General features: G+C 34.8%; 1 protein-coding gene across 2 annotated transcripts in view; it reads left to right on the top strand.

Annotated features, from left to right (window-relative positions):
- Positions 1-17,256: 17,256 nt before the first annotated feature.
- The window catches only part of LOC123553082 (intermembrane lipid transfer protein VPS13D-like), a 240,767-nt gene continuing 238,219 nt past the window's right edge, over positions 17,257-19,804 (top strand). For both annotated transcript variants that reach the window (XM_053541957.1, XM_053541958.1), the window contains exons 1-2: positions 17,257-17,417; positions 19,407-19,484. In XM_053541957.1, the coding sequence (XP_053397932.1) occupies positions 17,321-17,417; positions 19,407-19,484 (175 nt within the window). In that variant the 5' untranslated portion in view covers positions 17,257-17,320. The remainder of the gene's footprint in view (positions 17,418-19,406; positions 19,485-19,804) is intronic.

Below are 19,804 nucleotides of genomic sequence, written 5' to 3'. Positions count from 1 at the left end.
CGCAATTCTTCAAGATGAATTTGGTATTCATAGCACTCCCTTGAAATGGATCGAATCTTATATGACTTGAAAGCAATCAGTCATGTTATAATTTACATAGGTGGAAATGATTGTTCAAATAAGTTTGACATTGAATTGTTTGAAGAGCGATACAATTCCCTACTAGAGAATATCAGAAAACAAAACAAAGAAATAAAATTGTCAATCTGTAAAATCATACCACGTGGAGATGTAGATGTGCGGGAGTTCAATGACATCATCGTTGATCTAGCATATCACTTGAATATAGAATGCATTGATGCATTCACTCCATTCATGTGGAAAAACAGCGTACCAAATGAACGATACTATAACAGGTATGATGGGATACATCTATCATACTCTGGAACGAAGAGACTCCTTGGAATAATACAAGAGAAAGTAAATATTGTCGCCAACTTTGACAAGTGTACATATAAGAGGATTACTCAAAATCAAGGTCAGAGGAAAAATGACCAACCAGATAAACAGTCGAGAGATCGTACACCCAGAAGAGACAGCCAATGTTCAATATGTGACAAAAACAATCATACAACACAAGAATGTAGGTACCGCAAAAAAAACGGTTTAATGGAAGATGTTATACCTGCAATACTGTCGGTCATGTTTCAAGAGACTGTTTTTTTCAGGAAATAGGAAACAGGCCAAATGGCCATGATAAATACATTAGCATGTGTGAATCGATTTAAAGCGCTAGAAAGTCTTTGTTCGAACTGCTGTCAAATAATAAATTGCTGTGTCTGTAGAGATGACTCGGATATCTCAGAAAAAGACTCTTTATCAGGTGTCAGTAGTGATAGTTATGTGACTAGAGTGGTGGAACCTATGCTCGCGGTATTTTGTACATATATTATCTTTTTAAGAAAAAAGAAAAAATTATTATTTCGATTTGCCTATACAAAAACATAAAGTTATCCTCCTATTATCGAAACATATTGTTGATGTGCGTCATCACGTGACTTAGTCTTCTCCTGAGCTATCGACACGGCATACGTGAAAAGGTGAAAATTCGCCCTGAAGGGAACCTATGCTGGCGGTAAGTTATATCTATTAAACTAAGGGCGAAAAAAAATCAGCAGGCTAAAAATAAACAAACAAGCATATGCGAATATAATATTTAGAGCATTACTCACTTATTATGTGAAAAACAAAAGAATTGAGGATAAAATTTAGTATGTGCTTCTATGTGTATATTTCCCTTACAGAAATGGAGTCACTAGATTCTATTAGAACAAAGCTTAAAAACGTATAATAATGTTATATAAAAACAGAGTGTTCAAGTATTAATGATTCAAACAACGGCCGTGAATAACTCACTAATGTTTCCGACACTTCTTTTGTGTGCAGTAAAATTACTCCTCCCTACATCTCAGAAAGAGCCATTTGGACTTTGTCAAAATACTAAGATCAACATCGATCTTTTCATGGTTCGACAGGCACTCGTAGGCGTCACATTCATCACATCTTGCTCTTAAATGTATTTTACATCTGACTGTAATGCACGATTTCTAAAAACCTAACTTTAGTTGGGTTATTTTGACATATTTGTCTGAGATTTGTGCGACGGATACAGATTGCGTAAAATGTATCGGCTGCTGTATACGTCACGTGAGCGGCACGCGCTGCTATCAATACGTTTGTTGTAAAGGCATTTCACCACTGGTCGGTGTTGAACAGAGCATGATGAAATATTTTTATCTGTGCTTCTGCAGAGAGCGTATTCATCGAAATACCGCGAGCATAGGAATACCGCGAGCATAGGTTCCACCACTCTAGAAACAAAAGTAAAGCAACAAATATTGAAATTATGAATTATAATGATACTATAAAGCACTGTTCTGTTTCAAGAGTCACTTGTAATGCAAATGAAAGTAACAATTATAGCAACAATCGTGTCGTATATATGAACGCTAAAATGAAAAGTCCAAGGTTGGTATAAACTTTGGTGCTTCAGAAAACATTTGTAATGGAAATTGTGAGTGCAATAATAATATAATTCATAGTATATTGTGTCAGATGCTCAACGCAGTGACAATGTTATTGTAGAAAAACAACGCAGTGACAATGTTATTGTAGAAAAATGTACTTTTTCAGAAAATATATGTAACAATGATAGTTGCATTGATGATAATGTAAGCAAAGTGCTATGTTTAGATACTAATACCTTCACTTCTAGTACTACTACCAACTGCAACAGTTACAAAAACAGTAACAACAACAGAAGCAACATCAGTAATAATAATAGTAATAACTGTAATAGAAATAATAATGAAAATAATAATAATAATAATAACTGTAACATTGTAAGAACAGATACCATTTCAGACAGTAGCGATAAAAACAAAACTGATAGATATAAAACTGAAACTAAAAATAGTGATGGTAATATTTCTGTAAATGCAGTACACTCCTTGAATTTAGGTTTAAAAAGGAAAGGACTGAATATTGGACATCAAAATGTACAAGGTTTAAACAATATCGATAAGTTTAATGAAATTCAATTGATGTTAACATCACCGAAAAACAGAATTGATATTTTTGGTATTTCTGAAACTAAATTAAAAGCAGATACAATGGATAGCACACTTAAGATTAAAGGCTTTAAGGCCCCTATCAGAAAGGATAACATAACAAGAAATGGTGGCGGGGGTCTTCTGGTATATATCAAAGACGAATTAGAAGTAAAACGCAGGAACGACTTAGAAACAAATAACATTGAATCTGTTGTTATTGAGGTATTTCTTAACAATAGTAAATCATTTATAATTTGTCAAGTTTATAGACATCCATCATCTAAAGTGGAATGGAAAGATAGATTTGAAAACTTCACAGATATCATTAATAAGGAAGAAAAAGAAACTATAATTCTTGGAGACTTCAATCGCAATTTACTAAATTCTAACATTTGTAGTGAGTGGTTAAGTTATACTATCTCACTGGGACTTGAACAATTGGTTGAAGAGCCTACTAGAAAAACAGGGGTTACAAGTACACTAATAGATCATGTATATACAAATACTCCACAGAATATTACTAGTATAAGCGTCCCTTCTATTGGAAATAGTGATCACTTTCCTGTTTTTTGTAATAGAAAATTAAATACAACTAGTAAATCATTGTCACATGACACAATTTCGTATCGCAGTTTTAAGAATTTTAATGAAATCGATTTTTGCAATGACCTTCAAAATTCAGGCATAAATGATATCATGGATGGTGGTACTATAAATAATATGTTAGAGCTGTGGAACTCAGCATTTTTAAACATTGTAGACAAATATGCACCAATAAAAATAAAACGTGTAAGGCGTAAATATCAACCAGACTGGTTTACTTCAGAAATATCCCAAGCAATAAAAGAGCGTGATCTTCTTGCCCATGATAAATCTTCAAAATTATACAAAGATAAAAGAAATTCAGTTTTAATGTTGATTAGACAACAAAGAAAACAGTTGTATGAAAAAAGAATTGCAGAAGGAAAACATGATCCAAAAACTATCTGGAAAATCTTCAAGGAATTTGGCGCAAATCAAAATCTAAAAGAAAATGTAGCAATAAAAAAGATAAATATAAATGATGTAATTGTTATAAACGACGAAGAAAAGGCAAATGCTTTCAATGATTTCTTTGCGACAGTTGCAGAAAAAATAAAAGATCCAATTCCTAAATCCGACTTTAAGTATATTGCTGATTATGTAAATTCTAAAGTGCCATCCGGTGAATTATTCAATATCCCTTTGATATCTTCTCAACAGGTTCTAAAATATTTGCAAAATCTTGATACATCAAAATCTACTGGACTTGACCAAATTGGGCCAAAACTATTGAAACTATCCGCTCCTTTTATAGCTGAAAGTATTGCATGGGTTATAAATCACAGTATTCTACAGGCATGTTTTCCTGATAGATGGAAAAATGCAAAAGTTAAACCTTTGTTTAAAAAGGGCAACCATGACGATGTTAACAATTATAGACCGATATCAATTCTACCAACACTGTCAAAACTGATTGAAAAACATGTACATGACAGCCTAATGAATCATTTGAACTATTTCAAACTTTTACATGAAACTCAAAGTGGATTTAGAAAAGCACACTCGACTGAAACAGCTCTTTCATTTATGATTAATAAATGGTTGAATGCAATAAATGAGGGATATCTTGTAGGAGCGGTAATGATAGATTTTAGAAAAGCGTTCGACCTTGTAGACCACGATATCCTTTTATTGAAATTAAAACTTTATAAATGTAGTGAATCAACAATAAACTGGTTTAGTTCTTATTTGCATAACCGTTATCAACTTGTGCAAGTCATTAGTAAACTCTCAAGTAACAAAAATAAAATTTCATGTGGCGTGCCTCAAGGGTCAATATTAGGGCCTCTTTTGTTTCTCTTATTCATTAATGATCTACCACTTACAATCGGAAATACAGTGACATCTACTGACCTCTACGCGGATGATACAACGTTTTATGATATTCAAAAAAGCAAGGATTTGCTACAGACAAACTTAAACAAGTCATTATATTCTTTAGAACGTTGGTGCTTAAATAATGGTATGCAATTAAATACAGATAAAACAAAGGTAATTTTCATTGCAACTGCTCAAAGAAAACGTGCTTTACCTGACTGTAAACTTAAGCTTAACTACAAAGATATTTTACTTGGACAAAGTTCAGGCGAAAAACTTCTTGGCATATATTTTCAAGATAATCTTAAATGGGATACTCATATTAAACATGTTTGCAAAAAAAGTAGCATCATATATTTGGCTACTATATAGAATCAGAGATTTTTTAACAGTATCATATCGAGCTTTGTTTTATAAAGCATATATTCAACCGCACTTGGATTATTGTGCTATTATTTGGGGAAAAACGTCTATACTTAACACAAACAAAATTATAAAACTACAAAAACGAGCCTGTCGCACTATTTTAGGTAACGAATTTCAAGATTTTGATCAAGCTTTGAAATTACTTAATATTCAAAGATTTGATAAGCGTCTTTTTTTCCAGAAGGCATGCTTTATGTATAAAGTGTCAACTGGCTTACATCCTTCTTATATAAATGAAATGTTTCTGCAAAAGCCACAAACAAATAACACATCCTTAACATTGCGTTCTAATACAAACTTAAATTTTTATATACCAAATACAAACTGTGAAATATTTAAAGGTAGTCTTTTATACTCAGGGCCAATTGTATGGAATTGTTTGCCAATAGAAATCAAAACCTCATCTTCATTGTCATGTTTTAAATTTGACTGTATAAAATGGATCGATGAATGAATGGATTTTAATGCTAACTACATTTCATGTATTTTTACTTTTATTGTATGCATATATAATTTCTTCTTTGATTTCTGTTAAATATTTGTTACTATGATCACAATACTGTACATTCTAGTCGTTCATTCTAGTCGTAAGAGGGCCCCATGGAAGATTAGCTTTGCTAAATGGGTTACCCTCTTTAAATAAAGAATTTACTTACTTACTTACTTACTTACTTACTTATCTCACGAACAGAACAATGAAAGTCTTAGTTCAAAAGTCAGCATCTGACACTGAGCCATTGAAGTTCGGTGTTCCGCAGGGTTATTCTAAGACTAGAATGAGGAAAAATACAAAATCTAGATCTGCTTACACAGTTGATATTATTCAAATGAAGAACTTAAACCGCATAACACACCCTAGGCTTTACAATTTTTCGTATATTTCAAGTTTTTTTCCCCAGGTTGTACAGTAGCGTATCTAGGCCTATAGGAGTAGGGCTTACGCCTCTGTCAGCTAAAATGGATTAGGTAAGGTGTTCAATTTCGAAAGTACCTTTTAACTGTTATACAGTAGATCTACATATTACACGAAAAATTTCTAGTTGCAGACGCCTCAAATATCGCATTATAGATATTGACCCCTACACCAATTTTTACGGATATTAATTCTAACAATGCACCGCCATGTAATGTTGACCGTCAAAAAGAAACAACTGTATAATTATCGAATGTTTGGACAATTTTAAGAGTTTTTGTGATCACTTATTATTATAATTTAAAGGTAAGTTGAAAATTTAGATGAGAAATATGCTACCGTCTATAATGTCACATTTCAAAACGAACATAGTAGGGTCAATGCGTAATAAAATTATAACAAACGAGTGGGTGGGGTATATGCCGTGTTACCATATATTCGTGCCCCTAAGTGGGTAATTACATGCTACTTGTGTAAAACATGGACGTAAACTTAACATATTTCTATTTTCTGCAACAACTGAACTTCTATTTTTGTCTAAACAACAAAAAACAGAACGATTTTTAACCGTTTCTAAAAATAAACATACCTGTAATAGCCAACCTTGACAGTCTGGATCGCTGAAACGCTTATCATCAAATTCGTGCCCTTTGGTTCCCAGCTTTCTACAACAGTTTATATGATCAGGGAAACCAGTTCTATACTACACAACAAAAGTTTCTTCATATCACTGTGGATTAATGTCACTTTCATTAATTTTTGAAAGGCATTGTGGTAATTAATGCAAATAATTAAAGTACACTACCCAAGTATTTACAACATTTTAAAGGTAAAGTTTTAAATATGAACTGTAAACATTAACATTTTTTTGTTTTTTTCATACTTTTTGGTAAACATATTTACTACTTTGAAACTTTGATGTAGTATGACATTATTGCTGGTCACAGTGTGGGCATAAGAACACACTATGCCTTCTAACAACTGTAACTTTAGTGCAAAAGGCCAGATGTACCCAGTGGCTGCACTTTTCACACATTGCCCAATTTACAATTTTAAGATATGGAAGCTTATGTAAGTTGGGTGGTGATAATTTATGGCACACACAGCACAGATCAGCTTCAGAAACATCCTCTTCCATATCTTCAGTGTCTGTCAGGCTCTGAGGGGTTGGAGATTTGGTCTTGGCATCCAAGTTTAAGCCACTTGTGGAGGGTTTGGGGCTGTAATGCATTTCCAGGTTAAGTTTTGCATTTTTTGTTTTGCCTTTGCTTTTAGTTGATGGCTTCTGTGTTTCTTTTTCTGCTCTTTCTACTTCATAATCATTTAGTTGTTTGTTGAAGCTATCCTCAGTTATAGCAACACCACCTGGTTTTGGCTTCTTTAATTTCTTGGCTTTACATGCACTGCATACTATGACATTTGAATCACAGTCTGAGTTATTTTTCTTTTCAAGTTCTTTCCTTTCAGTTTTCAGTTTAAGGAATTCTTCTACTGCTACCTTGCCAGACTTAATGGCTTTTACCTTTTCTAAAGGGCTCTCTTCTCTGAAGCCTTCTGCTGGGAAAAGCTTCTCTTTAGGGACAGCATCTGCACAGAAAGGGTATATCCCTGTTTTCTTAAAACCAGTCTGTATATTGACTGGAGTGAAGGCCTTCAAATATGCTTTACATGCAATATTACAAATGTCATACTTTGTTATAACTGTTCCCATGTTCTGCCTCATGAACAAAGCACATTCAGAATAATAAAAAGACTTGAATGGCCCAAATATAGAAACATCAAGTGGCTGCAAGAGATGGGAAGTATGGGCTGGCAAGACAAATAATATAATGTTGTGCTCCTTGGCCCATTTTATCAAACTGGATGATATGTGAGATGCATGCCCATCAAACGTAAGTAGTACTGGCTGACTGCTGCCTTCACCATTTGATACATAAGGTAAGAAATGTTCCTCAAGATACTGCCGGAATATATGTGAATTAGACCAGCCGGACTCTGACATGGCTGCACTTGCTCCAGCACAGGCTCCCTTCAGCAAATCCGGGTTGAAACGTTTACCCTTAAAAACAAAAAAAGGTGGAAGAGAGTTTCCAATTGCATTTACACAACTAATAAGAGTTGTTGTTGTGGATCTGGGTGACGTAACTGCCTGGGGTTTGGTGTTAACACTTGCCAGTATACTTGGTGGTCTATGTTCTGGTTGGAGACCTGTTTCATCTATGTTATAAATCAAATGTGGTTTATCCTGAAGATTATACTTAGTTATGATATCTTGCAAGTTTTTATAATATGAAGATACAGTTTCAGGGGTTGATGACTTGGCCCTCTGACTGTCAAGTTTCCTTGGATTTACTCTGGTTAGTCTATGCTCCCAGCGTTTTAAAAAATCCACAAATCCAGTTATAACTGAGAGGCTTATTCTTTGACCTTTTCCCCATATCATGTGCCAGTTCTCCAGCCAACTGCTGCAGCTGAACGTTTGAAAATCCATAACCTAGTTCAGCCATTGCCTCCACATGATCAACAAGGGTCTCCTCCTCTTCCCTACTTAATATAGTCTCACCACCAGACTGAAAGTTATTAGGGTCTATACGCCCTTTTACCCTATCCCTTAATGTCTGCACAGGTACTGCAAACTGTTTTGCAGCTCTTTTGACTGGGTCCCTCTCATTACTGCTTCGTAAGCTTGCAGCATAGATTCAGGCGTGTACTTTCTGTATTTGTCCTTTATTTTCTTTGGCTTATCCTACAAAAAATTATTTTTTTCATACTTGTTTTGGTTAATTTAGAACAATGAAAGAATTATCAAGAATTAAATTTATCATATTGGCAATCAATAAGCAAAGATATAAAACATATAGATCTGTAGTCAAGCCTGGCCTTTATTTATCATCATATGGGGTTAGAACAATCTTTTTTTTTTATAATCTGAGGGCATGCAACTTTCCCTCATAATTTAATGAAAGAAAATCTCAGAGCAGGTAAGAATTTTCATTGAAGAGACTTCAATCCATAATTGGATTTTAATTGGCTTTTTGTATCATAAAATGCGTAGCGCAACTTTTCGACGTAAGTGTAACTAAATGATAAATATCACGTGACTTGAGTGTGTCAAGCGTCTCCGTGTTGTCAAAATGCAGAAGAATGTATATTTTATGCAAAATTAAGATTTATGGGCTGTTATTAGACAGAATTAAACAGATTAAAGGGTTCAGGTACTAGGATATTGTTGTAATAGTAGTATTTTACCTGTTTCTTGCGCATTTTGATGGTTGAAGTGACGAGCAAAAAACTTGTTGCGAAACTTGATAAGTACTCGGACACGCGCAGCGGTCTCGCGAGGCACCATTCCTTCCGTTTGTTTGGGCACGAATTTGATGTTAAGGCACGAATCAATGGTAACTGGCCATAATTTACATCTTGTTGCTTATTATTTTAGTCCAACTAATTGTACGTGAGTCACGATATTGTGATTATTTTTGCACAGATCAATATCTCTCCTTCACGTACAACATAGGAAGGACCTTTTCTGTGGTGAACCTTCCGCGACGATTCTATGTGGCGATTTACATGGCTCCGATTCGTGTCACTTGATCGATAATGACCAGCCGCACTTTCAGCTGTACCGAGTGTAATGGCGGACATGTAAATACAGCGAGGTAGCAAAATAAAACATTATAGTGTTTATGCTTTAAAAAGCAGCTGTATTAACGTGTTTTACTGTTATGATAAAACCATAAAATTATTCACACTTATTTTGTTTTACAATTTCATGGTTTAAGTATATTGCCTGATCGTGTTCATGCCTAAATCTATTTTCAACACAGAAAAGGTCTTGACTGGTTTTGACGTAAAGAGGGGGATTCTGCCCTATCACGAAAATATCTCAGGATCAGTTCTGACGTCTAATTATTTGGACTAATTATTTTTGCGGTCCCCGCTTTTCGTTAACAAAGAATGACTTTTTTGGTTATGTTATTCTCATCAAGAACTGTTTTGACAAAGCAGGGTTTTCGGTACTTAGCAGTCTTGTAACAATACAGTTCCAAGCTTTGTCCCGGGGCCTTCAGCAGTTCAGTGCTGAGCACTGTTTGCAACATTGAACACACTTCACCATAACCTTGCTGTTCACACCATTTTTATCACTTGAATCATTGACAAATTTTCCTTTCCCTTTATTTTGGCTCGATTTTCTTTGATTTTCTACTAACAATCTTTGTGGCTTGACACGCACAAAACAGGTCTTGAGCTAGGGGGCGACTTGAGCGAAATAGTCCCTTTGTAGCTCCCCACTTCACTCTAATCTAACATCAAAGCGAAATTCAAAGTCGCCCGATTTTTTATCCACTCTTCTCCAGTTATCCACTTTCGGCCTGTTGACACTTGACTTGAATACACAATGGCATAATTTAAGCTCCGCCTACTTCAGATACCGAGAAGTGCGAAGGCAATTATGATCTTTGACACTTGTTTTGTAAACTGATTGTTGATAAACAAGGTAGTAGGGATTTATATTACACTAGCTTATACATTCTCTTTTGACCTTTAAAAAGTATCTTACCTTGACGGGCTTGAGTAATTTCTTTAAATCCACATAATTTTACTCGTATTTTTCAAAACCCAGACTTTAGAAACATGATATTATTACTGATACTTTCTGTGACTAAAATAACTTAATTCACGCAAATTTTTGACACCTGCCATCAGAAACTGGGTTAAACCTGTTTGACAACTGTTTCTTTTCATGTGTGCCGACACTATCGGAACAAAGAAGACGTGTATTCTGTGTGATGTCATAGCAGGGTTGGCGAGTACCCGCCCAGGGTGGGTAAAACCGCGTTTTCCCGGGTTGGGCAATACTCCAAAAAATGAATGAAGTGGGCAATACTGGGCAATAAGAAGTTTTTCTAATTTTTTTTACAAAAACAATTGAGTTTCTATGTTATAAAATGTCAGCTAATTCTTACATTAAGTTTTACTACATTTTGTACTTTGAAAAATTGGTGAAGTGATTACTAAGGTAGCTGACAGAACAGCTTCATTAACAAAATTATGGCTTATTTACACAACAAAATATTTTTTATGGGAACGTAAACACCTTTCAACATTTATAGTTAGATCTCTCTAGGTCCCAACTAGATTTTGCTTAACACAGGAATAGTCTACCAATCTAGTTCTTCTTTATAAAGAAGCATTCTGTAACTGAACGCAAGTTTTGCGTTTTTTTCGATCGCAAGCCTGTTTCTGAGTTTCTTCTGAATAATATCAAAATTTGAAACACCCTTTCAATAAACTAACACAGTGCAAAGAGCTATAAAACTATATTTATAGTTCTTTGTACAGTGTAACATTTCAGGCTATGATCTTTCAGACTCCCAATTTTGGCACTAACCAAAGTGCCACAGTCTTTACATTCTGCAATCTTTTTAATCATCCACAGTAACATTAAAACAATTCCACATGGGGTCCTTAGGTTTTATGGTTATATGATAGAAATGACAATGTGATCTAAACTGATTTTCATGAGCAAAATGGCCAGATTTAAGTTGTTCACACTTCTAACTTTAATCCCCTAATCTTGCTCAATAATTGCTCAATCATCATCATAATAATGTCTATTCAATATTATAGCACAAGGCATGCAGGTGTCGCTGCTATCACTAGATTGATTGTTAGTCAACTAAAGTGTTAAACTATGTACTGAAGTTTGAATTGAAATATTATATTGTCCAGAATTGACCACTATTGCCCAGTAAAACCCGGGTTTTCCCAGTATTACCCGCTGGGCTGGACAATATGCTTAAAACCCGGGTTTTTGCCAACCCTGTGTCATAGTGATGTCACTGCTGTTGACATTGTATTTAATTCAGGACCAGCGTAATACACACTAAGTCTTGTTATTTAAAAGAGACTGTGAAATGCTTTTATGGGTTTTTGTGTTTTGACTTCGAGTGCATTAGCACTGGGAGCTTGATTTATTTTTTGCTGATTATGGAATTAACTTTTTTTTTTAATTGTATTCAAAAGGTTTTCTTGGTTTGGGAAATCATTGCAAGAGTGAAAAAAAGTTAAATTTGCCGTTTAATCATATTAGATTCACAAGGATAAGAAATTAGATTTACAAGGATAAGAAATTAGATTTACAAGGATAAGAAATTAGATTCACGGGGATAAGAAATTAGATTTACAAGGATAAGAAATTAGATTTACAAGGATAAGAAAACAGAATCACTGATATTTTCAGTGAATTTGTTATTTACTTTAAATTAATAGACTTAAACAAAGACAGGAAATAATAAAAATAGTTATAGTAAGTATATTTAGTTCCTTTTTCAACTTGAATGTCATGGCGCTAAAATCTTTACATGTTTTCCTGAAATCCCTCCATTTCACCCTAAAATTTCTCCACTTCTCCCTAATCTTAGCTGAGGGAGAAGTGACTTCTGCCTAAAATCTTAGCCTAGCTTATGCCCTGACAACAGTGTCTACGTCCTTGTATTAGGGTTAGACAGTAACGGAAGATAGAAAGATAGTTTGTTGCCCAGTTCTTATGCATTCACTAGTTTAGAAGTATTCAAAATGAAACATGTGAACAATATTTATATGATATCACTAATTAATCGAACTATAACCATATATTATCTTCCAATAACAAATAATTATTCATAGAAATTGCAGGTAAACTAGAGATAGTTCCTCAAATTGTGATGTTACTTATCATAAAAAAATTACACTGGCAGTCAGCTTTTTTGAAGGAATTATGGAAAAATTGCATAGGACATCGGGTGTAATTTGGATCGTGAACAGACATTCTAAAATTAATTTTTCTTTTGAAATTCATTAAAATTTGTGCATTTTCTACAAGTTTGCAATTACAGTAGGATTAGACTGCATTGATATATACTTACTATTATGCTAAACAATGGTCTAATTTAAAGCTTGCATGAAGAAATCTTACAGAGCACTTTTCATGTGCTTGGTAATCAGCTGGCCGCTTACGGACAATTAATTAAATGACGCCTTTTTGACAGTAGAACACAGGATCTGTACTCTTTATCAATTAATTTTAACACTTCATTGATCTCGTGACCTGTGTGCACTGGCTGTGAAGTGATTTGCTGATCAGTCGGCAAGGCATGTGTACAGGATAAAGGGCAGGATTTCGCAGAAGATCAAAGGCAGGAGTGCACATTTTAAGGGCAGCGTGGCGGCAGATAAAAAGGGCAGGGCGGGAATTCATTATAAGCCCCGCTGCACCGCTCTAGAAATAACACTAACTGACTAGATTAGTTGTCTTTGATGACAGAATTCCCATTCTTTAAATGTCAGCATTTATAATTAGACTTGTGTATATGATGACATATTATGATAATAAACATTTATACTGGCATAGTCAGACTTGTGTATATGATGACATATTATGATAATACACATTTATACTGGCATGGTCAGTTCATTATTTACTAAGTTGTGTCTATATTTTCCTTGCAATGAGATTCATGGTTCGATGTTTGAATTGTTGGCCCTGACTCAAGAACTAGATCGGATCTACAGCCCAAATTGTATCATGATGATATAGAAGTTATGAATGAATTTATGATGGTAGTTTAGTTTATACTAAACCTACCAAGGGTATTGGCTTCATTGAAAGCTTTCTGAGAAGAAGACTAGATCTAAATGCGATGTAACAAAATATAATTGGTCTAACACCTGTATTTTAATGTACACAAATAAGAATGGAAAGTGGTGTAACTTAGAAAATGAATTGTTTCTTCAATGCTTTTTATCCAGAAGCAAGAATATTGCGTTCATTTTTCAAACCTATCATTACAGGTATATTGTAATAGCGGAAAAATGTGCAGCCCGATACAGGACTCGAACCTGCGACCTTCTGCTTGCAAGTCAGATGCTCTACCAACTGAGCTAATCGGACAATCGATATCATAGACTGATTATATACATTATATACACACTGCTACAATATTCTAATTGCATTTAAAATGAATACTGTTGTAGCCAGCAAATTTCTCCTGAAGTGGGACCAGGTCTACTTCCTTCAACAGAGTATAAGACACAGCCATCCTGTCTGTTTGGATCTGCTGTCCTTGGTAATGAAACATACTGCAGATCATTGAACATGCTCTTAGTTTTACCTGCTGGTGCTGAGTTGCTGTGATACTCAGCTCTTCAAGCTTTGATGGGATAAGCAAAATAACGCATTTTTTTGGCAGTTTGCTAAACAATGTCTGTGTTTTCCTCTAAGAAAGCCTAATTATAGAGTTAGCTTGTTTTGTAGTGTTGTTTATGCATGTATGACAGTGAAAGTTGGGACGTGCTTTTGATTGTATTTTAAGTAATGTAAAAGAATGATTACTATGGATTTGGTACTGAATAGGAAGCATTTCTTTGCAAATGAAACTGAACTTCAGGCCCCAGCTACATGTTATAAAGGTTGGTTTTCGATGGAGTTAATGGCACTCTACAACTTGTAGCAAGAGACAATCTTATGTATAGATTTGATACATGTGCGATTTGAATCTTTCTGGCAGGTCATTTATATTACATGGAAATAGCAACAGCCTGAGCACAGTGCCTTGGGGTATGCTGGAACCTGCCACAACTTCGTGAGATTTCTCACCTTCCATTAGCACATATATCTTGTTGGGTCAAGAAGCCAGCTGACCAGTGGAGTATTGGTGCACACCATAATTCTCAAGCTTCAGGAATAGTGTGATGATGCATGTTGTCAAAAGCAATCATTTTATGCCTGATTTTATTCTTTACATTTACTTGCCACATCATCAGTTCCTTCACTTAAATTTTTGTTTGAACATACCTAAAAAGGTCATGAAACACCAACAGATTGTCAGAATATTAGACTTGAGTGAAATATAACTTATAGAAGTGATTCAGCAAGTGGTGGGTAAAAAATAAAGTTTGAAAACATGTAGAAATTATAAATAATTTTGGCAACAAATCCATTTGCAACCCTTGACGGGTAATTTAACACTAAAATTTCTATGATAATGACATCCCGTATTAAAAATGTTTTTATTGTCTCAGATACACAACAAACTGATTGGACTAGCACTGGCATAATGTTTTTCATTACTTTATAGGAAGTGTCTGGCCAACTGGAAGTCCAGTAAGTTGGTTATGCCATAAAGACATTGAGAAAATTGATTTCACAGCTTACATTTAGAAACCAGGCATTCATAGTTGCTTTTTGTAATTAATTTAGTGCAACTTTAATAAATATTTTTCTTTGCTGAAAAGGAGTTAAAACATTCAATTTATTATAAATGTTGGAAAAAGCCAGTTTTGAAATATTGTAAAATTTTTAATTCAGACTGATCAAATTTAGTTTTGATTGACAGGTTAAAATTCACTATCAGTTCTTAAAATGCCTGAAGCGGAAATGAGATGTAGACTTGATCTAAATATCTATATTTGTATATCTTCCCCACATGGAGTTGTAGACAATTTAGCCGTTAAAGCTTGTAGAGCACAATCAGGATTTACAATTAGTGTTTTAATTGATGGATTTTATAAACAATAACTGAATGAAGAGAGGACATAATGTAATGAAAGATTGATGGATAACTTTACTTGATGGCATTCAAATCAACCTTTTCTACTAAGTAACATTTTATCTAATGGAGTAGATGTACAAAATCATAGTTTTTCCTTCTGTTTCAGGACCATGTACCAGTAATTATTTGGTAGATTCTGACATTTTTAGCTCGACTATTCGAAGAATAGTCTAGCTATTCTACTCACCCTGGCGTCGGCGTCGGCGTCGGCGTCACACCTTGGTTAAGTTTTTGCATGCAAGTACATACAGCTATCATTTAAAGGCATATAGCTTTGAAACTTATTTATTCTTTTTCTAGGTCAATTACCAACCTCACTGGGTCAAGTTCCATAACTCTAACATGTATTTTGAGCAAATTATGCCCCCTTTTGGACTTAGAAAATTCTGGTTAAAGTTTTACATGCAAGTTACTATCTCCAAAACTAATGCAGATATTGGATTGAAACTTCACATGTGTCTTCGGGGTTATAAAACTAGTTGATAGCACCGAGTCCCATAACTCTGACCTTCATTTTGGCCAAATTATGCCCCCTTTTGGACTTAGAAAATTCTGGTTAAAGTTTTGCGTGCAAGTACATACAGCTATTACTAAAAGGCATATAGATTTGAAACTTATATTTTCTTTTTCTAGATCAATTACCTACCTCACTGGGTCAAGTCCCATAACTCTGACATGTATTTTGGCCAAATTATGCCCCCTTTTGAACTTAGAAAATCCTGGTTAAAGTTTTGCGTGCAAGTACATACAGCTATTACCAAAAGGCATATAGCTTTGAAACTTATTTATTCTTTTTCTAGGTCAATTACCAACCTCACTGGGTCAAGTTCCATTACTCTTAACATGTATTTTGAGCAAATTATGCCCCCTTTTGGACTTAGAAAATTCTGGTTAAAGTTTTACATGCAAGTTACTATCCCCAAAACTAATGCAGATATTGAATTGAAACTTAACATGTTTCTTCGGGGTTATAAAACTAGTTGATAACATCAAGTCCCATAACTCTGATATGTATTTTGGTCAAATTATGTCCCCTTTCGAACTTAAAACTCTTTTGATATTTAACATTTTGGGTAATAATTTCCTGCTTCTGTGACAGTATTTCGAATAGTCGAGCTTGGCTGTCTTATGGACAGCTCTTGTTTCTTCCATTAATTAGATTAGTTTTAGAATGACTGTAAGCTTTCATTAAATTATGTCAATCAGAATAATCTATTAGCCTAATTCAGTAGATAGAAAATAATTTGCACCAGTTCTTTAAACTAGTTTGTTATTGGCAAGACTTGATTTGAGACCTTCAGTTCTTAGTAACTAAGTTAAAGCTAAAGGACTTTTCTATTAACTGAGCCTGTGGGTCTGTATATTGGCCCCAAGCCTGTCAGTTTGTATATTGGTCCTATTTTTCCTAGTTTTAACAAATAAAATTTCATTTTGTAAAACTCAGATTATGCATTTTCAGACAGGTCATGACAGCATCTAGAAAAAAAAATCCCTTATTTCTGACACTTTTTGAAGTGGGACAGTTTGAAGCACTTTTACATTGATGTAGAAAGACAATAATGAAACAAAATTTTAATGTGATGTACATTCTACAGGTTTGAAATAAAGGTTATAGAAGTTGACACATACTCAAAATGACGATGACTCTAGCGGACAATTACTGACTCATGTTTGATGTTGTTTGAACTCCCAAAACATTTGAGAATGTATTTGCTAACCTTTTTCTAAAGTTTGTTTAAAATGTCACGCAGATTTCTGTCCAATCTCAATATATAAAAAACTCTGAAAGGCATCTTAAGATGCTAGCTTGCGGTGTGACTTTAAACTTGGAAATGATAATCTTGCTTTTATACTAGTTTACATATTTAATTAATCTCTAGTTCCCATTTGACAGAATGCTGAAAATGAAGGAATAGTAATTGCAACAATTCTCTACAATGTTAGAAGGGCTTGCAGCATGGGTTTTGAACACATACGTAGGGGAGTATGTGGAGAATTTGAACACACGTCAATTGTCTATAGCCTTGCTACAAGGTAAGTGTAAAGATATCTGCTGAGGCAAGCATTGGTTCTTTCACAATTAGCGTATTAGACTTCAAATTTGTAACATAATTTTCAAATGCAGCCAATTCCTTTTATGTTTTAAGGAACTGTCGGCCAACCTATGCAAAAATGAACAACATTAAATTCCTTGTTACTATTATATTTTAAAAGATTTTGTGCAATAGAAGGTTTATAATGTGTGAAACCTCTTTGCATCAGACAGAAAATAATTCCTTATCTGCTTCTTGAAATGTTCATTTTTCTTTAGTAAATGTGATGTTTTTAGCTCACCTGAGCCAAAGGCTCATGGTGAGCTATTGTGACCGCTCAATGTCCGGCGTGCGTCGTGCGTCGTCCGTCCGTCAACATTTCCTAAAAAAATCTTCTTGAAAACCACTGGGCAGAATTACACCAAACTTCACAGAAATGATCCTTGGGTGGCCCCCTTTCAAAATTGTTCAAAGAATTGAATTCCATGCAAAACTCTGGTTGCCATGGCAACCGAAAGGAAAAACTTTAAAAATCTTCTTCTCAAAAACCAGAAGACCTAGAGCTTAGATATTTGATGTGAAGCATTGCCTAGTGGACCTCTACCAAGTTTGTTCAAATCATGACCCCGGGGTCAAAATTGACCCCGCCCCAGGGGTCACTTGATTTTACATAGGAAAATCTTAAAAAATCTTCTAGAGCTTAGATATTTGACATGTAGCATTGCCTAGTGGACCTCTACTAAAATTGTTCAAATCGTGACCCCGCCCCAGGGGTCACTTGATTTTACATAGAAAAGTCTTCAAAAATTTTCTAAAACTAAACCAGAAGGCCTAGAGCTTAGATATTTCACATGTAGCATGGCCTAGTGGACGGTCTGACCTCTACAAAATTTGTTCAAATCATGACCCCCGGGGTCAAAATTGACTCCGCCCCAGGGGTCACTTGATTTTACATAGGAAAATCTTAAAAATTTTTCTAAAAATAAACCAGAAGGCCTAGAGCTTAGATATTTCACATGTAGCATGGCCTAGTGGACCTCTACAAAATTTTTTCAAATCATGACCCCCGGGGTCAAAATTGACCACGCCCCAGGGGTCACTTGATTTTACATAGGAAAATCTTAAGAAATCTTCTTCTCAAAAACCAGAAGCCCTAGAGCTTAGATATTTGACATGTAGCATTGCCTAGTGGACCTCTACTAAAGTTGTTCAAATCATGACCCCGGGATGAAAATTGACCCCGCCCTAGAGGTCACTTGATTTTACATATGAAAATCTTCAAAAATTTTCTAAAAATAAACCAGAAGGCCTAGAGCCCAGATATTTCACATGTAGCATTGCCTAGTGGACCTCTACAACATTGTTCAAATCATGACCCCGGGGTCAAAATTGACCCTGCCCCAGGGGTCACTTGATTTTACATAGAAAAATCTTAAATTATTTTCTAAAAATAAACCAGAAGGCCTAGATCTTAGATATTTGACATGTAGCATTGCCTAGTAGACTTCTACAAAATTTATTCAAATCATGACCCCCGGGGTCAAATTGACCCCACCCCATAATTTCAAAATTTTCTAAAGATAAATCAGAAGGCCTAGAGCTTAGATATTTTGACATGTAGCATTGCTTAGTTGACATCTACAAAATTTGTTCAAATCTTGACCCCCTCCCCGCTCCTAGGTCAATTTGACCCAGCTCAAGGGGTTACTTGATTGTACATAGAGAAATCTTCATAAATTTGCTAAAAATAAACCATAAGGCCTAGATGTTAGATATTTGATATGTAACATTGCCTAGTAGACTTCTACAAACATTGTTCAAATCATGACCCCCGGGTTAAAATTGGCCCCGCCCCAGGGGTTACTTGATTGTACATCTGAAAATCTTCCAAAAAAATTCTAAAAATCATCAGTTTGACATTTGAAACATGTAGCTCATATTACTCAGGTGAGCAATCCAGGGTCATCATGACCCTCTTGTTTATTAATAGGTGCAGTGGAGCTGGAAAATTTGCCACTAAAGAAAGATGCCCTCAAAAGTCTTGGTTTGCCTTTACAGGTTAAATCAGGTAAAACTTAATTTATAATGGTTCTTAGTGAATTCTCTTTATTATTTTGATACAACAAGTATGTTCTGGAAGGAAATGAATTTTTGGGGGGAAAAATCTTGAATGAAAAAAGATGAGCCTAAAGCTTAGAGTATGTGTGTAAATAAAAGTATGTTTATTATGTATGCATATTTTTCTATAATGAGTTTGTCAATCTTCCAATTTGGAAAGTACTATTAACTGTTAAAAGGGGTGCTTACCGAAAAAATAATAACTGAATGGCGAACAGTGCAGGTCTTGATCAGACTGCACAGATGTGAAGGATGGTCATGATCTGCACA

The sequence above is a fragment of the Mercenaria mercenaria genome, chromosome 4, assembly GCF_021730395.1.
Source record: "Mercenaria mercenaria strain notata chromosome 4, MADL_Memer_1, whole genome shotgun sequence".
NCBI classification, from domain to species: Eukaryota; Metazoa; Mollusca; class Bivalvia; order Venerida; family Veneridae; genus Mercenaria; species Mercenaria mercenaria.
Note: the sequence above shows the minus strand (reverse complement) of the source record. Positions and strands in the feature narration are given on the sequence as shown.